This window comes from Astatotilapia calliptera, chromosome 14 (assembly GCF_964374335.1).
Source record: "Astatotilapia calliptera chromosome 14, fAstCal68.1, whole genome shotgun sequence".
NCBI lineage: Eukaryota > Metazoa > Chordata > Actinopteri > Cichliformes > Cichlidae > Astatotilapia > Astatotilapia calliptera.
The window spans coordinates 22688497-22708613 of record NC_137435.1 but is presented as its reverse complement, the minus strand read 5'-3'; the positions used below and the strand labels follow the sequence as shown (position 1 = coordinate 22708613).

Sequence of the window (20117 nt, the reverse complement as noted above, 5' to 3'; positions counted from 1 at the left end):
AATTCTAAAAAAAACAATCCAAAGGAAAAATGTTTTGCAATTTGACGCTCCGCCCACCCAGTGCATATCGGTTGGTGGAAAAAACAAGGAAATGGGACGTACCCGGTAGCAGTGACTTTTTTCAATAAAGTCTGCTGTTTGTGGCGTAAACATTGCTACAAGAACAGAGGAGTGCAGTAAACCTATCAGGATACACCCGTCTATCAATAGAGGTAAGCTTCTATTGCGCATCATTCTTCACTGGCGGCCATATTTTCATATCTCACGTGTTGATTTTACCTAATTCCATTTTTTATGAGTTTGTCGCTCAGTTCATTGTCACGTCATTGGTTGCTTTTTCAGTTTTCATTACTGCCTTTTAACAAATGTTTTCGGATCCCAGACAAAACAGTTTCAAAACTATTCAGTGGCACAAAACTGCATAATTTTGTGTGTAGTGAAAAAGAACTATTGCCTTAGATTCTGAAAGTGTCACGTACTAGCAGGTAGGTGCACAGTCACTCTGTCACAATAACAAAGAGATGCCATTAATTGTCTGCACAGAAAACGCCTCCGACTGGAAGTTATCAGAGCGTAGAAGTCCCCGGTGTTCCTGCTTAACTGGTTTTGGTGTTTTCTGATGGCGTTTTCCAACATTTCACTGCGTGGTAACGTGATCCAGATGTTTCTAGTGGCATCTAATGCGAATCTTTGTAGATGCCAAGATTCAATTTTTGCGATACGTGTGTCGAGTCATTAAAATTATGTTTAGATAATTTAAAGGATAAATGATATTTTTATTTTTAAGTAACTTAAACGGGTTCTAATTGCTGACCAAAGTAAGTTTAGCCTGCGAACTGCCCTGCATGATGAGTCACAGGCACACCCTGTGCTGACAACTACAAGGGGTATTCATTGTTATTTGTGTGCGGATTATCGCTGAATGAATTCAGATAAATTACTAATGCAGTGTTTTCTTCTTTAAAATGCAGAGCTCATACAGGACTATAGAAACAAAAGAGAACCACCCCCTAAAGCATGCACTCTTTATAACGCACTCTATTGTGTTGGTAAGGAGCAGGTTATGTTCAGAGTTGCAGTTTTAAATTCTGCTGCTAACACAGAACGCCCTCAAGAATACTAATTTAATCAACACAATTATCAAGCAAGGTGGTTAGCACTGTTGCCGCACAGCAAGAAGGTCCTGAGTTCAATTCCACCATCAGGCCGGGGTCTTTCTGTGTGGAGTTTACATGTTCTCCCCGTGTTTGCGTGGGTTCTCTCCGGGAACTCCGGCTTCCCCCCACCGTCCTATCCCCACAAGCTGCATGTTAATTGCATAATCCAAATTGCCACTAGGTGTGAATGTGCGAGTGAATGTGAATGGTTGTCTGTTCCTGTGTGTTGGCCCTGCGACAGACTGGCGACCTGTCCAGGGTGTACCCTGCTTCTCGCCCTATGACAGCTGGGATAGGCTCCAGCGCCCCCCCGCGACCCTGAAAAGGATAAGCGGAAGCGGATGGATGGAATTATCAATTTGGTCAATTTTATTGATTGAATTGAGTATTTCATTGATCTATTTAAAATGTATTGATTTGATTTCTTAACAAATCGAAGCGTCTACAGGTTAGTAATGTTAAAATGTTTAATGTTTCAGAGTTCTAATATGCAGATGTGGCGTTAAATAAACAGCAGTACTGAGAGCGCACTCAGCATTAAAATAAAATTAAAAAAAACTCAATATTTTAATTTCAACATTGTGTGTAAAATGAGAAGAAATTTTCTGCACAAAGAAGTATTTCTTTATTTCCAAGTATTCGTGTCACTATCAAATTCTGTTCGCTATAGATTTTTAATCATCTTCACCTGATTAAATCTCTTAATGTATTGAGCGGAATCCATTAGAAGTGTCACGTGAGCAGTAAAGCGCCAGCCACCCCCTTTTTTTATGAGCGCGCACAGAACAACCGCGGTCAAGTGAACCATCATTTGTGCGTCGGGGTGAAACCTATGGAACGCCAGGACTGCCATAATGAATTAATTAAATACACCATTAAATAATTAATTAAATGTGGCAATAATTAATTAAAATTGGAATTAATTAATTAAATAAATAGTTATGACACATGTAATTAATTAATTATTGACACATTTAATTAATTATTTATGTATTTCACATTTTAATTAATTATTGACACATTTAATTAATTAATTATTGACACATTTAATTAATTATTTATGTATTTCACATTTTAATTAATTATTGACACATTTAATTAATTATTTATGTATTTCACATTTTAATTAATTATTGACACATTTAATTAACCCTTTACAGCCGATCGGAGCGGGCACGCTCTGTTTTGCGTAACTATTTTTAAATCCCGGTAGCTCTGCAACCACTTAAGCTAGCACAATAATTTTTTTTGCATATGAAACTGGAGGAGTTGTACTTACATCTTATGCCATCAGCTTGTCCTAGGTCACAGTTTCCTTCCACATATAGCTTTGCAAAAACTGCATAAAAATCACTTGCAGCAACAAAAACATGATATTCCAGAAACACGCTTCGCCGATCCATCAGCTGTTTGTAACACTTCCTACGTCCATCAGCGCGAACTATCACATGACCGCATGACCTGCCCGAAACCGGAAGTGACGTCATTTTGCGGAAATGTAGTTTTTTACGATCGGGCCCTTATGAGCTTGTGTTTTACTTGTTATGTGTTTTAAAAAGTTATGTTTGAGTTTATGACTTTCTGTGTCGTTTCTGGGATGCTTAGGACTCATATTGCACTGCTGGAAATAGTTTATTTTGATGCATATGCTGTTATTTTGCAAATTTGCACTATAATATTTATTTTCGTTTTTCCTGCAGTATATAAAAATTGGTGTATTTCAAAAATAAAACTATGAAGACACTCAAAATAAATTTCCTGTGGTGGGAAACTAGTTTGTGTAACTTTTTTGTATTTACAGTTTTGAGGGATAAGCCTCTTAAATTTCTCTAACTAGAAATATATGTTAAAAAAACAAAAACGATTTTCAATTTTTTTGTAGTTTATTGCACTTTTTTGCAATTTATGTAATTACTATGCACCTAATGCAGACATATTATTAAAGTTTGGGCTATAATGGTTGTATTGATGTATAGCAACTTGAAATGCTCCCAAAAATGGCTCCACAGCATGTAAAAATATAATATAAGCTCTGGCGAACCTGGTTCTATGGTAGGTCTTAAAGGGTTAATTATTTAATGATATATTTATTTATTTCATTTTGGCAGTCCTGGCGCCTGGCTCTCATCATGAAATAATTTTATCTGTCAGCCTCACCCATCAAACTCAGGGGGCGGGGTTAACGCTGATCGAGTCAAAACCATTGCTTTGGCCTGGTGGCCATTGTTTCTAGCACACAACAACCGGCATGTGGAAGCTAACAGAACTGAGCTTTGAAAAACCCTGTTTGTGTGTTACCAAATACCGTTTTAATATTTTTTTAGCCGAGAATGTAGTGGTTTAATCTTCATGTGTCTGGTCGGTTTGTCAAGATACAGCCTCTTTGCAAAAGTGTTTCGATGATTTCGGAGATGTCTGCCCAGTCTCACGGCAAAGCGTGGGATAGACCCGCTCGCCTCGCAAGCAATCCCACCGACAAAGCGCAGGCCCCGGTACACAGCTGTAGTAACCCCCGCTGACTTCTTTTACTGAGGTTATATTTATCGATGTTTTATTTCCTGATGTTCTTATGTGTCCTACGTGTTTCAGTCGCCAATTCTGAATTATAACTAACATTAAAAACATGTTTAAGGAGGAGAGAGAGAAAATAAATCTGTTTAACATCTGATCTTTGGGTTTTTGTTCAGTAATCAGCGTGACCTGTGTATAAACACATAAAAGAGATAACGTTGGTGTTTCCGTCATGTAGTAACTGCTGGCTTTAACTGTACAAAGGTTGTTCGACACTATGAAACACATACAGACTTCATGATGTTCGGCTAATATTTTTATTGTGAATATTAATCATGCTGACCTCGCTCTGTACACCACGCAGCGAGGTCAGCATATCCACGATATCCTCAGCTCCATGAGTTAACACAAAGTTTCCCAGCTGACTATCTAACTTCCAACTATTCCAGAGACGTGAAAATATACAGCATAAAGAAAAGTGTAAGAGACTCAGCAGCAGATTAGAATAACAGTTATAGATTTAATAAATCACCAAATGAATCCAAGAAACGAGCAAACCTGTTCCGACAATTTGAATTTGTATTCCCTCAGCTGCAGACTCGCTGCTGTTTAAATGTTTGAAAAGGAAGATTAGATATAAAAAACGTCAAACATAGACTCAGTCTGCCTTCACATTTGATATGAGGCCAGCACGTATAGTGGCCTCAGCAGGCTATTACTGAAATACACGTGCTATATCATAAATTATGATATAAACAGGGAGGTCCTATTAACATGTTTAGTTTTAAAGGACACCTTCCTGCCTTTAGTCTCATTCATGAGCAGTATTCGTTTTCTTCTAACATCCAGAAGTCTGCACAATGTGTTTCATAGTTTGTAACAAGCCTTTGACAGGTAAACATAACATGACCGAAAAAGCAAAAAAAAAAAAAAAAAAAAGAGAGAGAGTGTTGACATAAGAAGAGAAAATGCTCTCAATTATGGAGACAGACAAATGGTTCATTTATGTTTGATGTGTGTTTATTCCTCCCTAAATATCGTCGGTGAAGTTCGTCATGCACGTCAGATTTTCCTGCGCATTTTTATACCTCTGCCAACAGAGAGAGAAAAAAAATCACATTCTAACAGACAGCTGGTGCTTAGAATACAGTTGAATAACTATTAAAAAACAGATGATATTTAGATGATAGTTCAGTCTAACACATGTGCCAGTGAACCATTAAACGTCTGTGAAACTATGCAGTTATGAAACGTAACTTTAACCTCAGCCAAACCGATTTGCTCAGTTGTAAATAAAACAGCGAAGTAAACGTGACCCGACAGACAGAACCTGAGTGAATGTAGTCCAGCGTTTAACCACTGAGAGCTAAAACTCAGCTGAGGTTTGAAAGCTGTGTGCCGGTGATTGGACATCAGCCGCTGATGAAGCTGTTCGCCTATAAAGTGCTCTGTAAGGAAACGAGCTCCAGCAGCTCTGCGCTCGGGGAAAACACTATATTTACTTATCTTGTGCAGAAAAATGCGCTGACATTGCGTTATATCGAGCACCGGCTGCCCAGTTAAACTGTGACTATCACCAGGTAACTAGGCGTGTTTCTTGAATTAGCAGCAGGTGTTAAACAGCTGACAGATGAGGAGGAGGATGCATGCAGGTAAACTGAGGGTCTGTTGAGCTGATCGCTGGTTTCGTGAGAAAAATGTCAGCTCGTTCTTTATGTTACAGAAGCACAGAGACACAAGACCAGGCGGAAAGAGACGATCGTTCGGTGAAAATGAGAATCTGCGAATGCAACATGTGGAACACGGAGAGTGGAATATGTAAACAAACCGGTTAACGTAACCCCCTCGGTGCACTCTGCATGCTAACTGTTAGCAGAGCTAGTGAAATCTCTGAAAACATCTGAGCACTTTTGCAAACATGTTCTATGTTGACAACCTGACCAGACATACGTCGCGACATTCGCGGCTAAAACACTGTTAAAAGTGTAGCTGGTGACAGAAAAACGGGGTATTTTAAAACTACACCACCACCATTGCTGCTTGTGATTTGATCTGCATTCTGGGATAACTGGCTGCCCCAAGTCTACACAAGCAATCGATTTTCTAGGATCGACCTGTTTTGACTTACTTTGCACGGCAACCAATCAAATGTTAGAGAAGCTGCATGGGCAGCGTTAACCCCACCCCCTGAGTTTGATGGGTGAGGCTGACAGATAAAATTATTTCATGACGAGAGCCAGGCGTCAGGACTGCCAAAATGAAATAAATAAATATATCATTAAATAATTAATTAAATGTGTCAATAATTAATTAAATGTGTCAATAATTAATTAAAATGTGAAATACATAAATAATTAATTAAATGTGTCAATAATTAATTAATTACATGTGTCATAACTATTTATTTAATTAATTCCAATTTTAATTAATTATTGCCACATTTAATTAATTATTTAATGGTGTATTTAATTAATTCATTATGGCAGTCCTGGCGTTCCATAGAAACCAGCCGCCTCTTATCCTACCGTGAAGCGTTGGATATCTTCTTGTTTGCTAATCGAGACACCCACACAAACGCACAGAGGAAGTTAAGAGAAATAAAGCTCCAGGACCATTGTTTTCCCCAGTGAAGTTTTCATTTATTTTTCTTTTCACTTTCGCTGGTAATGTGCTTCTTACTTCACAATTCAATGGAATCTTCAATGTGACCGCAACAACACTCAGTTTCATCTCAATCAACTGCAAAATTCCCGAGAAGTTAAAAGACAGTTACTCAAATTCAACCAGGGCTGTAACTATAGATTATTAATCTATCGATTATTCCATTGAGTAATCTGATAAGAAATACTTTGTCGTATTAATGAGAAATAATAAATATCGTAAAGAAAAAGAAAATACGTGTCTATCAAAATGAGCTGCTCACTGTTTTCTATTAGAAATTGCATTTTTCTTTTCGTTTCATCCGTCATATTTCATTTGTCAGTCTCTTTCTCCCCCAACTAATGGCTCTGCCTCTTTGCTCATTCGGTGCGTAAACAGACTCCAGCTCCACTTTAAACTGTGCCTGCACCATCAAAAATATTTTAGTTATTTATCCGCCATTTTTCAATTGGTCTTAACCTTTTGATCAGGACTGTGTCATATTCAAAAATTGGCACACATGTAGCGGAGTAACCCAGAGGAGTAATCAACTGAGGATTTCATGTCAAGGATGATTTTAATTAATTTTTTATGTGATGTTATATTTGATTGGATATGTTGAATTAGACCAGAAATGTCCGTTAAATTTCTCCAGAATTATGCAGTGGAATGAGGAAAAAAAAAAACCTGCACACGTGAGTGTTCAAGAAGAAAAATCCAATTTCATTTAACTGTCATGTATAATTTTAAATACATTTTTAACATGATGTTGACACATTGCTTTGAAATGTTTTTTCAGTTGAGTAGTTGTCCTTTAATTTCTTGGGTGTTTAAGCAGTTTAAGATCCTACTTCTAGAGTAAGTGAACCAAAGTAGAAATATGTTGAAAGTATCATGTCAACTGTGAAGGATGGCTTTTAATGAATTTTGGAATATGATGGAATAATTGCGTGATTGTGTTGAATTTTACTTGCCCTCTAACTTCTCAGAAATTTTGTTGACTAAACCAAAACAACGCAGGGCCGACATTGACTGAGAAAAAGAAGGCATCGTGTTTGTCATGTAAAAATGTATTAGTCTAACTATTAAATCCAGTGTTTTCAGGCAGAAACGTGTGAAACCTGTACTTCCAAAGTCTTATTATGTTGTCATGTGACTCTGCTGGTTTTCGAGCAGCTAGTTTGCTCTGCTCCTGGTGAATTTCTGATCATTCTTGAAATGATCTGGTGTTGTTTATAAACTGAACTTTCCCACAATTTGAGGCATTCAGAAAATACTGGTTGAGGCTATGTGGATGAATATTCATACAGGCCAAACAGGGCAGTTTCCTGGACTTTTAGAACCGAGAACAAAGCACTGATGCTCACACAATATCAGTGTGAAAAACTGGTGAAGAAAATATGGTACATTGTTCCAGGATGCATAGAGGAGGTATTTCCTGCATGTCTTACCAAATTCAAATTCAAATTCAAATTTTATTTGTCACGTACACAGTCATACACAGTACGATATGTAGTGAAATGCTTGGACAACTGCTCGTGACCTAAAGAGAACAAAAAAGGAAAAGGCTATGAATAAGATAGGAAATAAATATGAAAAATTAAAAAGGGTAAATTTAACTAGGAAGGAATAAAATATAAATTAAGGTTAAAAATGAAATAACTGTACAACACAAATTAGAATGAAGGGTAAATTTAACTGGGAAGAATAAGATAAAATATATAAATTAAAGTTGAAAATAAAATAACTGTACAACAAAATACACAATATAGAACTATATAAGAATGTATGAAGAAATCTAAATATAAATAAATATATACACAATAACAGCAGCTGTACAAGTATTAACCGGAAATGAAGAATATAGTGACCAGTGTTGTGCAAAACCAAAGTCCAGTGTGTGTGTAAGAACCATATGTGTGGGTCAGTACTGTGTGGTGGTGTGATTGAGAGACCGTATCGCCTGCGGGAAGAAGCTCCTCCTCAGTCTCTCTGTGTTGGTCTTCAGGGAGCGGAATCGCTTTCCTGACCTCAACAGAGAGAACAGTCTGTTGTTGGGATGGCTGAGGTCCTTCACGATCTTCCTGGCCTTGGTCCAGCACCGCCTGCTGTAGATTGAGTGCAGGTCAGGGAGCTCGGAGCGGATGGTGCGCTCAGCTGACCGCACAACCCTCTGTAGAGCTCGTCTGTCCTGCATGGTGCTGTTCCCGAACCAGGTTAAGATGTTTCCCGTCAGGATGCTCTCTATGGTGCACGAGTAAAAGTTCCTGAGCACCTTGGAGGGCAGTTGGAAGTCTCTCAAGCGTCTGAGGTGGTAGAGACGCTGTCGGGCCTTTTTCACCACGGTGTTGATGTGACAGGACCATGACAGGTCCTGCGTGATGTGAACTCCGAGGTATTTGAAGCTGTCCACTCTCTCCACTGGGCACTCGTTGATGACGGGGGTCTGGTAGTTCCTCTCCTGCTTAGTGCTGAAGTCCACTATCAGCTCCTTTGTCTTACTGACGTTTAGAAGGAGGTTGTTCCTCTGGCACCAGTTCTCCAGATTCCTAATCTCCTTCAGGTAGGCCGTCTCGTTGTTATCAGAGATCAGGCCCACCACGACGGTGTCGTCAGCAAACTTGATGATGGTGGTGGAGCTGGTAGTGGCCACACAGTCATATGTGTACAAAGAGTACAGCAGGGGGCTCAGAACACACCCCTGGGGGGCTCCAGTGCTGAGAGTGGTGGAGGCTGAGACATGTCCGCCCATCCTTACTGCCTGTGGTCTGCCAGTTAGGAAGTTGGAGATCCACTGACACATAGATGAGCTGAGTCCCAGATGCTCCAGCTTGGTGGTGAGTGTGGAGGGAATTATGGTGTTAAATGCAGAGCTGTAGTCTATGAAGAGCATTTTAACATAATTCCCCCTTCTAGTGTCCAAGTGAGTGAGTGATGTGTGGAGGAGATGAGAGATGGCATCGTCTGTGGAACGATTTGGATGGTAAGCGAACTGTAGTGGGTCCAGTGTGTCTGGTAGTGAAGAAATGATGAAGTCTCTGACCAGGCGTTCAAAGCACTTCATCACTACTGAGGTGAGGGCTACAGGGCGATAGTCATTGAGAGAAGCAGGGTGGGGTTTCTTCGGGACAGGAACAATGATGGACTCTTTGAAGCATGTGGGGATCACCGACTGAGATAAAGAGATGTTGAATATCTCAGTGAACACAGGAGCTAGCTGGTATGCGCAGTCTCTTAGGATACGACCTGGGATGCCGTCTGGTCCTGCTGCTTTCCTGGTGTTCACTCTCTTGAAGGCTCTCCTTACTTCATGCTCGGAGATGACGAGCACGTTTCCGGTGCTGGCAGTATCTTCCTGTCTGCAGCCGTTAGCGCCGCTAACACTAGCATTGTTGGAGACCTTAGCTGCAGCCTCGAAGCGAGCATAGAAAGTGTTCAGCTCGTCTGCCAGAGTCACGGCCGCGTTCGTCATACCGGTTGTTGGTGCTTTATAGTCCGTTATTGTCCTTAGTCCCCGCCACAGGCTCCTAGAGTCACTCTGTTGGAGTTGTGACTCTAGTTTCCTCCCGTAGCGCTGCTTCGCCTCTTTCACCGCCCTCCGCACGTTATATGACGCGGCTTTGTACGGGTCCATGTCCCCCGTCATGAGTCCCGTGTTGTAGGCAGCGGTGCGGGATCTCAGAGCGTCGCGGATGGTTTTAACCACCCACGGCTTCTGGTTGGGAAACGTTGTGATAGTCTTTGTCTCCACGGTATCATCCGCTAGTTTCCCGATGAATCCCACAACCGCTTCCGTAAACACGTTGACGTCATCGTCGGAGCTGTTTCTGAACATGCCCCAGTCTGCGTCATCGAGTGCGTCCTGTAACGCGGCCACCGATTGATCCGTCCAGCGCGCGACCTTCCTCTGAACCGGAACTTCCTGTTTCACCCTTTGTTTGTATTGTACCAGGAGGACGTCTTAGGGCTAACCCCACAGATGCTGGACAGATTGCATTTCTGGGTTGGATGGTTGTGTGTATACTTTAGTTCTTTTATAGTGGCATCAAAATAACAAATGGTAGATTTTGTCATAAATGCAACATAAATAACATGTACTTGATATTCTGGAAAACTCACTTTGTGTCAGGTTAAGGCTGTGTGCAGGCAGGAGTGGAAGTAGAAGGACCCAAAGTGCAGACACTCGGAGACGGAAAGTAGCTCAAAACTCAGCTTTTATTAGTGATGTGTCCTGTGTGTCGAAGCTTCGAATCGGGTAATCGCGGGGGCGTTTTTCTGAAGCGCGTATCGAGGCTTGCGTTGATTACGTATGCAGTGACGTTCGAGGCCTCGCGGGCAGTCCGTACCACGTGACTGATTCAGGAACTGGTTCACCGGTTCGCGCCAGATTCAAAATAAAATGGGCAGCAAAACACAGCTGATTCCCTCATCACATCGTGTTGTGGAATTGGATTACGTACGTGTTACATAGCTACTGGAGTACTGGACACAAATTTCGAACACAAAACCAGACACATTAACATCAGATATGGACTTTCAAAGTAAAACAGGAAACATAACACAGACTCACAGGCAGGCACTATAACAAAGGGAACAGAGACGTGGGACCAGGGCAGACACAGACACTGACTGGATGTGGGGATACAGCAGACAGGGGAGACGGCAACTATGGAACACAGACAGAAAACCAGAACACTAAAACTCTAACCAACCCCACCCAGAGAACCTAAACTAAGAATGATCCTAAAACCCATAAAGCAAAGCTAGAATATAATGAAATAACAAAATCAAAGAACCAAAAACACAAAACACTGGGTCAACGACCCAGGGACCCTAACACTTTGTGTTCAGATGATAGTAAATAAGCTTTTGAGTAAACTACATTGAATAAAAGTGCAAGCAACAGAAAAATAAACATTTTTGTTTTACAATTAATTAACATGTTTTATAACTTTGCAAAATGAATGATATTTTGTACATTATGTGCAACATCAGATTTCTGTATGCTTACATGACAACCTTAGGGTAGTAATATAGATGCTTTCACAATGATTTATATGTATATGATGTGATTCCATAAGCAAAGTCTGTGTGGCTACAATTAACCATTAAATCTGAGATATTCATGCTGTTTTTAAACTCTGTGAGGTCGATCACAGGAAGAAGATAACGAGAGTGAAAGTAATGGTTGGTTCAAACTTGGATTTTTGAGAGGAGGTCCTGCTGTCGTTGTTTATTATAGTCACCAGTGGAACATTAAGTGAACATTTTAACCCTCAACCAATAAGTATTAAAACAATTATAATACTGGAAGTCCGATCATCAAAATTTGTGATAGTCATAACCACAACATTATCTGATAAGATTAATTTGGAAATATTTTTTTTTTTTACATAGATAGATAGCTAAAGAATGTCTGAAATGTAGAGCACCTATGAATGTTATTTCAACACTAAGTCCTCAGATGTTTCTGTTTCACAGGTACAATGATGAACCGCTGTGGTCTGCTAACTCTCCAGAAGGAACCAGGTACTGACAGAAAGTAAAGGGGCTTCTGTTTACTCTCCAGCCTCTTTTCATTCATCTAAAATTCAAATGTAATGACTTTTTTATTTGTAGTGGCTCATAATAATAAATGATTATTTCCCCATGACTGAGACAATACTCAACAAACCGATTTCAATAGCTGGATGGTCATTTGCTCTTTAGGTTATCAACATGAAAATTGCATTGAGGTTCATGGCCATTTTCACCTTCTGCTGACCAAAGTATACATAAGAAAATGTTGTGCTTCTCCCACACCCACTGGTGAAAAGTTCTGGATGGCATCAAGCTTACTCTGTGAAGTTGATCATATGCATCTTGGACAGTAGTGTACTGCTGCATATGGCTACGATTAATGCAGAGTATATCCCTGTGATACAAAAGCACAGAAGAAAAATGATGGATACAAAAAACAAACAAAAATAAATAAATGAATAATAATATAAATAAACAAATAAACTTTGCAACACTGTTGGACAGTCATGTTTAAGTACCAGCTTGGTTTAATGGCTAACTTTTGTGTGGCTGAAATGTAACACAAGAAACAACCATTTTTAAAACCTGTATGGTTTATGTATTTATGATTGTTCTGTTTCTTTTAGTTCCTCTGAAGAGCATTGAGGTGGAGCTGGAGGTGAGGAACCATGTGGCTACAGTGGTCTCCACCCTGAACTACGAGAATAAGGAGGACAAACCATTAGAGGCTGTTGTTGTCTTCCCTCTGCCTGGAGACGCTGCTGTCTGTCATTTCAGTGCTAAGATCGGACAGACACAGATTGTAGCTGAGGTGAAGGAGAAACAGAAGGTGAGCTGGACAGTAAATATAACCTGATTATAAGTAAGATTCAAAATAACAATAAACACAGTGAATGTCACTGACATGTGTCACCTGTCCTTCAGGCTCGTGAGGAGTATGATGATGCTCTGAGCTCCGGTCAGCAGGCCTTCCTATTGGAGGAGAGCGATCAGAGTCCAGATATATTCTCTCTGAGTGTGGGCAGTCTGCCTCCAGGAGAGAGCGCCTCCATCAGGTTGGAGTACGTGACTGAGCTGGCTGTGCAGGCTGATGATGGTCTGAGGTTCTGTCTGCCTGCTGTGCTCAACCCTCGATACCAGCCTCAGGGTAGGAAAATCATCCAACACTTATTAATTTAGTTAAATATTTATCACAAAACAATCATGCTTGTAACAAGCATGAGTCCCAGTAAAAATGTACCACAGTGATTTGCAACTATCTCTAATGTCAAGTACAGGTAGTGAAGGTGCAGGAGTCCAGGTGACTTCTGTTCCAGCCTCTCTGGTGCCCTACAGTCTGTCTTTCTCTGCCCGAGTGTCCTCTCCTCATCCAATCTCTAAAGTAGAGTCCAACTGTTCCCTGGACCCTCTCCAGTACCTCAACACTGATCAAACCCAGGCCACGGTAGGTAGAGTGCTGCTGTGTCTGCTCTGTACTTATAACTGAGAACTAAATATGAATGTGTTTGTGGTGTGCAGGTCAAGCTGGCTGCAGGACACAAGTTTGACAGAGATGTTGAACTGCTGATTTATTACAAAGACGCCCACCAGCCCACCGCTGTGGTGGAGGCAGGACAGGCCTCTGCTGAGCCGGGTGAGTGAAAATGAGATTTGCTGTTTTGAAATTAAAAAAAAAAAAATCATTATCCGTCTTCTTTAACTCAGTAGTTAAAGATGTTGGAGTAAACAGCAAAAACAATTTTTGGTTATTTTTCTGTCCGTAATATTTTTCAGGCTCTCTGATGGGTGATCCAGTGGTGATGGTGAGTCTGTACCCTGAGTTCTCCCAGTCTGTGATGTCTTCAGTGGCTTCATGTGGAGAGTTTGTGTTCTTAATGGATCGATCTGGAAGTATGAGTAATACTCGGATCCGCAGTGCCAAGGTATCTGTTCTTACAGTCATAAATTTTTTATAGTGTTCCTCTCACACAGTGGACTCACCATCTTTTCCCTGTTCTCTTAAGGATACTCTACTGCTCCTGTTGAAGAGCTTACCAATGGGATGCTATTTTAACATCTATGGTTTTGGGTCCAGATATGAACACATCTTCCCGTAAGGCTCAGATCTGTCAGCCCAACACAATTATTCCTTTCATGTTTTTGTGTCTTTTGTGTTACATGCGTGTGTATTGGTGTCTGTGTGATGGCAGTAAGAGTGTGGAGTACACTCAGCAGACCATGGAAGAGGCCCTGAAGAGCGTTGAGCAGATCCAGGCTAATCTTGGAGGAACAGCGATCCTGGAGCCCCTCAAACATATTTACACTCAGCCTTGCATTCCCAGTCAGCCTAGACAGGTAACGCACACACTGGCTTGGATCAGTTTCCTCAAGACTTCCTTGAAACTTAACCTTACTTACCGCTTGCCTAACTCTGACGTTAATAAAAGGATTGCGAGGACTGCACAGTGTCTCGTCTTCTGGTTTTACTATACTGGCAGTTAAGTTCTGTTTTTCTGACTATTTATCTTTTTTCTCTTGTTTTTTTCTTTTTGTTTTCGTCTCGCCTAACTGCTTCTTCTTTCCAGGCCTGGAAGTATTGTGATTCTTGCGTGCGTTTTCCTTTCCTTTCTCTCCTAATTCTTTTAAAGAGCCTCCTTCAGCTGTGTTAGCACTGAGGGGCTGCATTTCCCTTCCCAAGTGGGACATTTTGTTTTCTTAGGATTTCTCCATCTACAAGCACTGATTTGTCCGGCGCCTGGACATTTCTTTTCTAGCCACTGCTCGTCAGCAGTGAGTTTGGTGGGCTGATTCCCCATTGTCACAGAACTGCAGAGCCTTCTCTGGTACACTTGACTCGGGGGTGGTGGCTGACACGCCCTTCTACTCCGCGCGATTCACGGAGCGGTGTCAGTTTTATGAGGCGGAACTCAACCTTTCCCCTTTGTCACCAGTACGTGGGCTTTTGCAGGATACACAAAGATGGAAGTAGTTCAGCAGTTTATTTGTGCTGTAAAATCAACTTACTTCCAAAACACATATAGACATAGACATTCACTCGTTTTTATAATTTGTCACAAAGTACTTTCAGCTACTTCTGAAACCAGTCTAAATTTAGTTCCTTTCGGCGAACTCAACCTATTTCACGTGTTTATTTCTTTAGACCCTTGCGGCGGGTTAGACCTACTGCGTTCTTTATTTATACAAGCTTGTGTGTGTACAAAGGTAACAAAGTTATTCCGGGAACTCAGAGCTGAGGTTCCTCTTCTCTAAGTCTGTTCTCAGAAAACAGGAAGCGGTTAGTTGCTAAATAAGTTTATCACACAAGAGTTTATGTGAAAAGTCATGTAGACATGTGGATTGCTTAGTGATCCATAAAATCCAGCATATTTCATGTAGCTGGATACACTATGTACAATTTTCCTTTGACAGAAACCTAACTCAGCTCTCAGAACAAGCTGTGTGTTTGTGGGTCTGATGTTATGTCCTTTTGTGCCAACTCTCCTCTCTAGCTGTTTGTCTTTACTGATGGAGAGGTGTGGGACACCAAAGAAGTGATAGATCTGGTAAAGAAGAACTCAGATTCCCACAGGTGAAACCACAAACCCACAACCATATCTACACAATACATGTCCTCTGTGTACTTAAAGAAAACTGTTGTATTGCAGGTGTTTCTCTTTTGGGATTGGGGAAGGGGCCAGTTCTGCTCTCATCAATGGGATGGCAAAGGAAGGAGGAGGTCATGCTCAGTTCATCACAAGGACTGACAGGATGCAAGCAAAAGTAAGACATGAAACACAATTAGAAGTCACATTAAAGATTGCAGCAGATACATATTTGTTATATGTATAGGATGTATATTTGGAGAGTTTTTCTTTATTTTTCAGGTGATGCAGTCGCTGCGATTTGCTTTGCAGCCGACTGTGGTCGACTTCTCAGTCACATGGGATTTACCAAAGGAAGTGTCTGTCACTGTCCTCTCTCCACCAATCACTGCACTTTTCCAGGGTCAAAGGTCACTGATTTATGCCCAGCTTACTGGACAGGTAAGAGCAGCATCTTCTCGTTTTGTTGTTTAGATATTTGATGATAGTAATTAACGTGACTTCTGACCCTGTGATGCTGTGTCAGAGCTCAGAGGCAGCAGAGGGCTGTGTGACGGTGAAGTACAGCCTGGCAGGTCATCCCTCTGAGAACCAGCTGCACTTCAGTTTCAGACCTGCAGAGGACACTGGGTAAAACAAAGTTTAATAACAACAGCACCCTTTTGGTTTGGTTTACTTTATTTAAGATGCACAAACATATTACTGTGCATATCTTTGATATTTTTATGACCTGGTTTTACCACATCCTTTTTTTCCATCTATACATCATTAGAAACAATGATGAATTACAGTGTATTTCTATGTTTGATATTCTGACAATAGGGTTTACTCATTTAATATTCCAGTTGCAGCCATGGCTGGACTGGGACAAAAAATCGGCCCGGGCATTTTGACTAGAGACAAGCCCACCAGGATAAAGATTGAAAATGTGATGTCATTCAGGGGTAAAACCGCAAAGGATTCTGGGAACTTGTGGCAAGAGGTACTAGCGCACGCAGGCTTTCAATTGAACTCAGTTACACAGCGATAAAAAGAAACCCAAAAAATGGCAAGAAGCTGTTGTATTATTAACTGCAATAGCCGGTCGCATGACAGCCACGGGAAGCCGACGGGTAAAGAGATTGTTTTTTGCTTTTTATCGGATTACGTCGTTGAAGAGAAATTTTTTAAGCCATGTTTCCGAAGTAAGAGCCGACGGATGGTCTGGATATACCAAATATAACGTCTCAGAACACTCCAGCTCACATGTTAGTCTGCTCCAAGCATTCCCACAAAGGTCAGAGTTTTGTAGTAGTTAATGCGTCATTTTTCTTAACATAATTGGTGATATAGGTTACAAGCAAGTCTGGCGCTGAACAGAAATTGTCGTGCTATGCTCCTTTATTTATTGTGCATAAATAGTGAATTGTCCATCCATCTTCATCCATCTTCATCCGCTTTATCCGAGGCCGGGTCGCGGGGGCAGCAGCCTAAGCAAAGAGGCCCAGACCTCCCTCTCCCCAGCCACCTCCTCCAGCTTATCCGGGGGAATGCCAAGGCGTTCCCAGGCCAGCCGAGAGATATAATCTCTCCAGCGTGTCCTGGGTCTGCCCCGGGGCCTCCTCCCGGTGGGACATGCCTGGAACACCTCACCCAGGAGGCGCCCAGGGGGCATCCTTGTCAGATGCCCGAACCACCTCAGCTGGCTCCTTTCACACAATATTGCGTTTCGCTTCTGTTATTATGGTACATTGACAAAAACATATACTTTTATTCACAAGATAAAACAGTTGTTTTGTATCACTAATTGTCCGGTGCGATTACAACATACAATATTATTGTCACTGCTACATTTCTGTGATGCTACCAGAAATTATTTCCACTACTAATTAATTACCGTTGAGCTCAAAGGTCCTATTAATAAATGGTTAACGAATGTGTGTTTATGACGACGATTTGTGAGACTGGTAAACTTACCTTTGTTCTTACGATGGTCCTTTCGTTCTACACGGTGCATTTCAAGGTCCTGCACCCATCCGTCGGTAAACTGTACCTGGGCTTGTTGCAGTGACCTGAAGTTACTAAACTTCATGAGTGTATGCACTCACTCCAAGAACCGTATAATTATAAATCTGAGCGTGGTGAAAGTTGGGCAGCACGCTAACGTCTTTTGTCCACTCTGTGTGCTCGTAAGGGTCTAACCCTTTCACTCCTTTGATTTTTTCCTCGTATCTTTTCTTTGACTTTTCATCAAGTCTGTCTTTGTATGGACCGGCATTGTTCTCCTTTTGTTTTGTACATTCCTTTTTTGTGCGGCAAAGAAAAAACAAGAAGGTATTGGAACCGGAGAATGAACATTTTGCGGTGCTGCAAATGATTGCATTTGATGCGGTACTTAGATTGTTTTGCCACGAGTTCCCGGCATGCAATGCGCGAAAATCACGTGATTGCTAAACAAGGGGGAGGGTGCATCCGGCCTCCTCGGCTGTAATTGTTCCAGCCCAGAGTCGATCATGACCAATTGGCCAATCCAACACCTTTCATTATATATACCCTTCCTAAAAAAAAAACAACTAAAAATTAAAAAAAAATCCATTGGCCCATAAAAACAAAAAATCGCCAGCGGCCCACCGGGCAAATGCCCGGTATGCCCGATGGCCACTCCAGCTATGGTTGCAGCCATTATCTGCCCAAAACCAACTGGCTTCATTTCCTGTAGTTCAAATTTCATGATTCAGAAAACACGGGAATAAATGAAGCTGTTTTAACCAAAAATTTAAAGGGTAATTTAACTCTAACATCTAGAACCTTATTATTGCTGAGCTTGATGATGAGTGTCTAAAAAGTAAACATAAGAATGGGGACACGTCATTTCATTAAAATAAAAATGGTAACATTATACATTAAACAATTTCTACACTATACAGTAAACACTTTATAATGTTTAAGAACTAAACTTGATTAACTAAAGTTCATGAATGCATGCATGCATTTCAATGTATGTATGTTTGTATCCTTGTATATATTGGATCACTCTACTGTCTTCAGATAAACTTGGTATGTTATCATTGTGATTCTTTACCAAAGTGGTGGATTAAACTTCACCTCTGTAGGACCCTGAAGAGGATGCAGTGGTATAGACAAAGTTACTGATAAGTTAATCTAGTAAAATGATAGACATTAGAACAGAAGATGTTTTTTTTGTGTCATGTCTGCAGATTAACAGTCCACAGGTTGGGTGCTCGTACTCTGATTCGCTCACTGGAGTTGGAGGAGAGAGAGAGTAGAGGACAGCAAGATGGAGAAGTGAAGAAAAAGTTGGTGCGGCTCAGTGTCCAATCAGGAGTGAGCAGTTCTTTCACTGCCTTCATTGCTGTCAACAAAGACAACAGCAGGGTGATCCAAGGACCTCTTGTGCGCAGAAATATTCCGACGCCCAGTGAGTTTATTTTAAATCCCCAAACTAAAACTCTGTGAGCCACAGCTCTGAAGATAAAGATGGCTGAACTTCAATGAGGTGAATGTAATGACTGCTTTAATTGCAGAATAATAGAGTTAATTCTAAATCCTAAAAAACTTAACTTAAAAACAAAGTAGTTAGGTAGTAGTTGCTTGTTTTCCAAAGTGATCTCCAAAGATCAGAAACTAGCAAGAAGTAAAAACCTGAATGAAAGTACAACAAACAATTTTTGCATTTCTTCCTGTCCAATCCAGACCTCATACCCTCACTCTTTTTTTTTTTTTTTTTTTTTAATCTTAAAGTGACACTAAGATTTGGATCAGTATTGCATGGTCATCCTATAAGAAGAGGTAAGTACAAAGCAGAGTTATTGGCGTTGGAAGGTACGTGTGTGCATGGACGTTTGCTGCATCCCTGAGATTTAACACATGTATACCTGCAGCTGAGTGAATGAAAGCAGGGCAGTGATAATGTTAAGAGCAGAGAGACACGGCAGTATCCCCGTATTTTTAAAAAATAGCAATCAGAAGATTTTAGTTTTGAGTATGAAGAGTATTAGAGGAATTATACATTTGTTACTACAAAAGCAAAAACTAATTGTCACACACAACCTGAAGACAAAGGCGGATGAACATGAATAAAAGTACTTCAATGATAACTTGGAGCAGAACATTAGAACCAGTTTAGAGGTTCCTGAAGTCAGAATCCAAAAACATGCCAGTTAAAGCAAAATGTGGCTTGTTTTCTTCAAAGGGTTTGTTACAAAGAATCAAAAATACTGATAGGAAGAAACTAAACACAGAAGAACAATGAATAATTAAACAATCTGACAAATCAAGCATGGTGATCAAGCTTTGTAAATACTGCAGGGACCATGGAGGTAGGTGAGCAAGCATCCGGACTGACCACATGAAGATCCCATACATTTAATCAGTGTTTAAATCAATGACATGAAAAACGCCCTTTGAAAAAATTCTTATAAAAGATTTTAATCTCATTTTTTAACATCCTGGTTGGCTCCTGCAGGGCAATGTGTTCATTACCAGATACGTGTAAGTAAAAGCTGAATGTCAGTGTAACACACATCTGCACATCAGTGCATTTCTAAAAATAAATGTTTTCTGTTTTACTCTGTTTAACTTGAAAAATTTAAATATGAAATGCTCTATGGACAGCATCAGCAGTATTTGCTATCATAGTCATTGTATTGGGCTGTTTATAATGTCTGTACTTTATTTGTTCTTTTTCATTTACTATTATGAAATTGCT

At 40.6% G+C, this 20117-nt stretch overlaps 1 protein-coding gene across 1 annotated transcript; it reads left to right on the top strand.

Annotated features, from left to right (window-relative positions):
- Nucleotides 1–64: 64 nt before the first annotated feature.
- Nucleotides 65–19802, top strand: LOC113018042 (von Willebrand factor A domain-containing protein 5A-like). Its single transcript, XM_080288606.1, has 15 exons — nt 65–212; nt 11790–11837; nt 12455–12657; nt 12753–12975; nt 13106–13272; nt 13347–13461; nt 13602–13750; nt 13832–13920; nt 14018–14162; nt 15317–15396; nt 15473–15587; nt 15692–15850; nt 15936–16039; nt 18607–18827; nt 19151–19802. Exons 2-15 carry the CDS (start codon nt 11795–11797, stop codon nt 19264–19266), a joined length of 1929 nt encoding a protein of 642 aa, XP_080144732.1. The 5' UTR covers nt 65–212; nt 11790–11794; the 3' UTR covers nt 19267–19802.
- Nucleotides 19803–20117: the final 315 nt, after the last annotated feature.

Bases quoted from the DNA above. Each gene is read 5' to 3' on its own strand.
- LOC113018042 (XM_080288606.1), top strand. From the start codon at position 11,795: ATGATGAACCGCTGTGGTCTGCTAACTCTCCAGAAGGAACCAG. The intron at 11,838-12,454 runs GTACTGACAGAA...TGTTTCTTTTAG, and splicing joins AACTCTCCAGAAGGAACCAG to TTCCTCTGAAGAGCATTGAG. The intron at 12,658-12,752 runs GTGAGCTGGACA...CCTGTCCTTCAG, and splicing joins AGGTGAAGGAGAAACAGAAG to GCTCGTGAGGAGTATGATGA.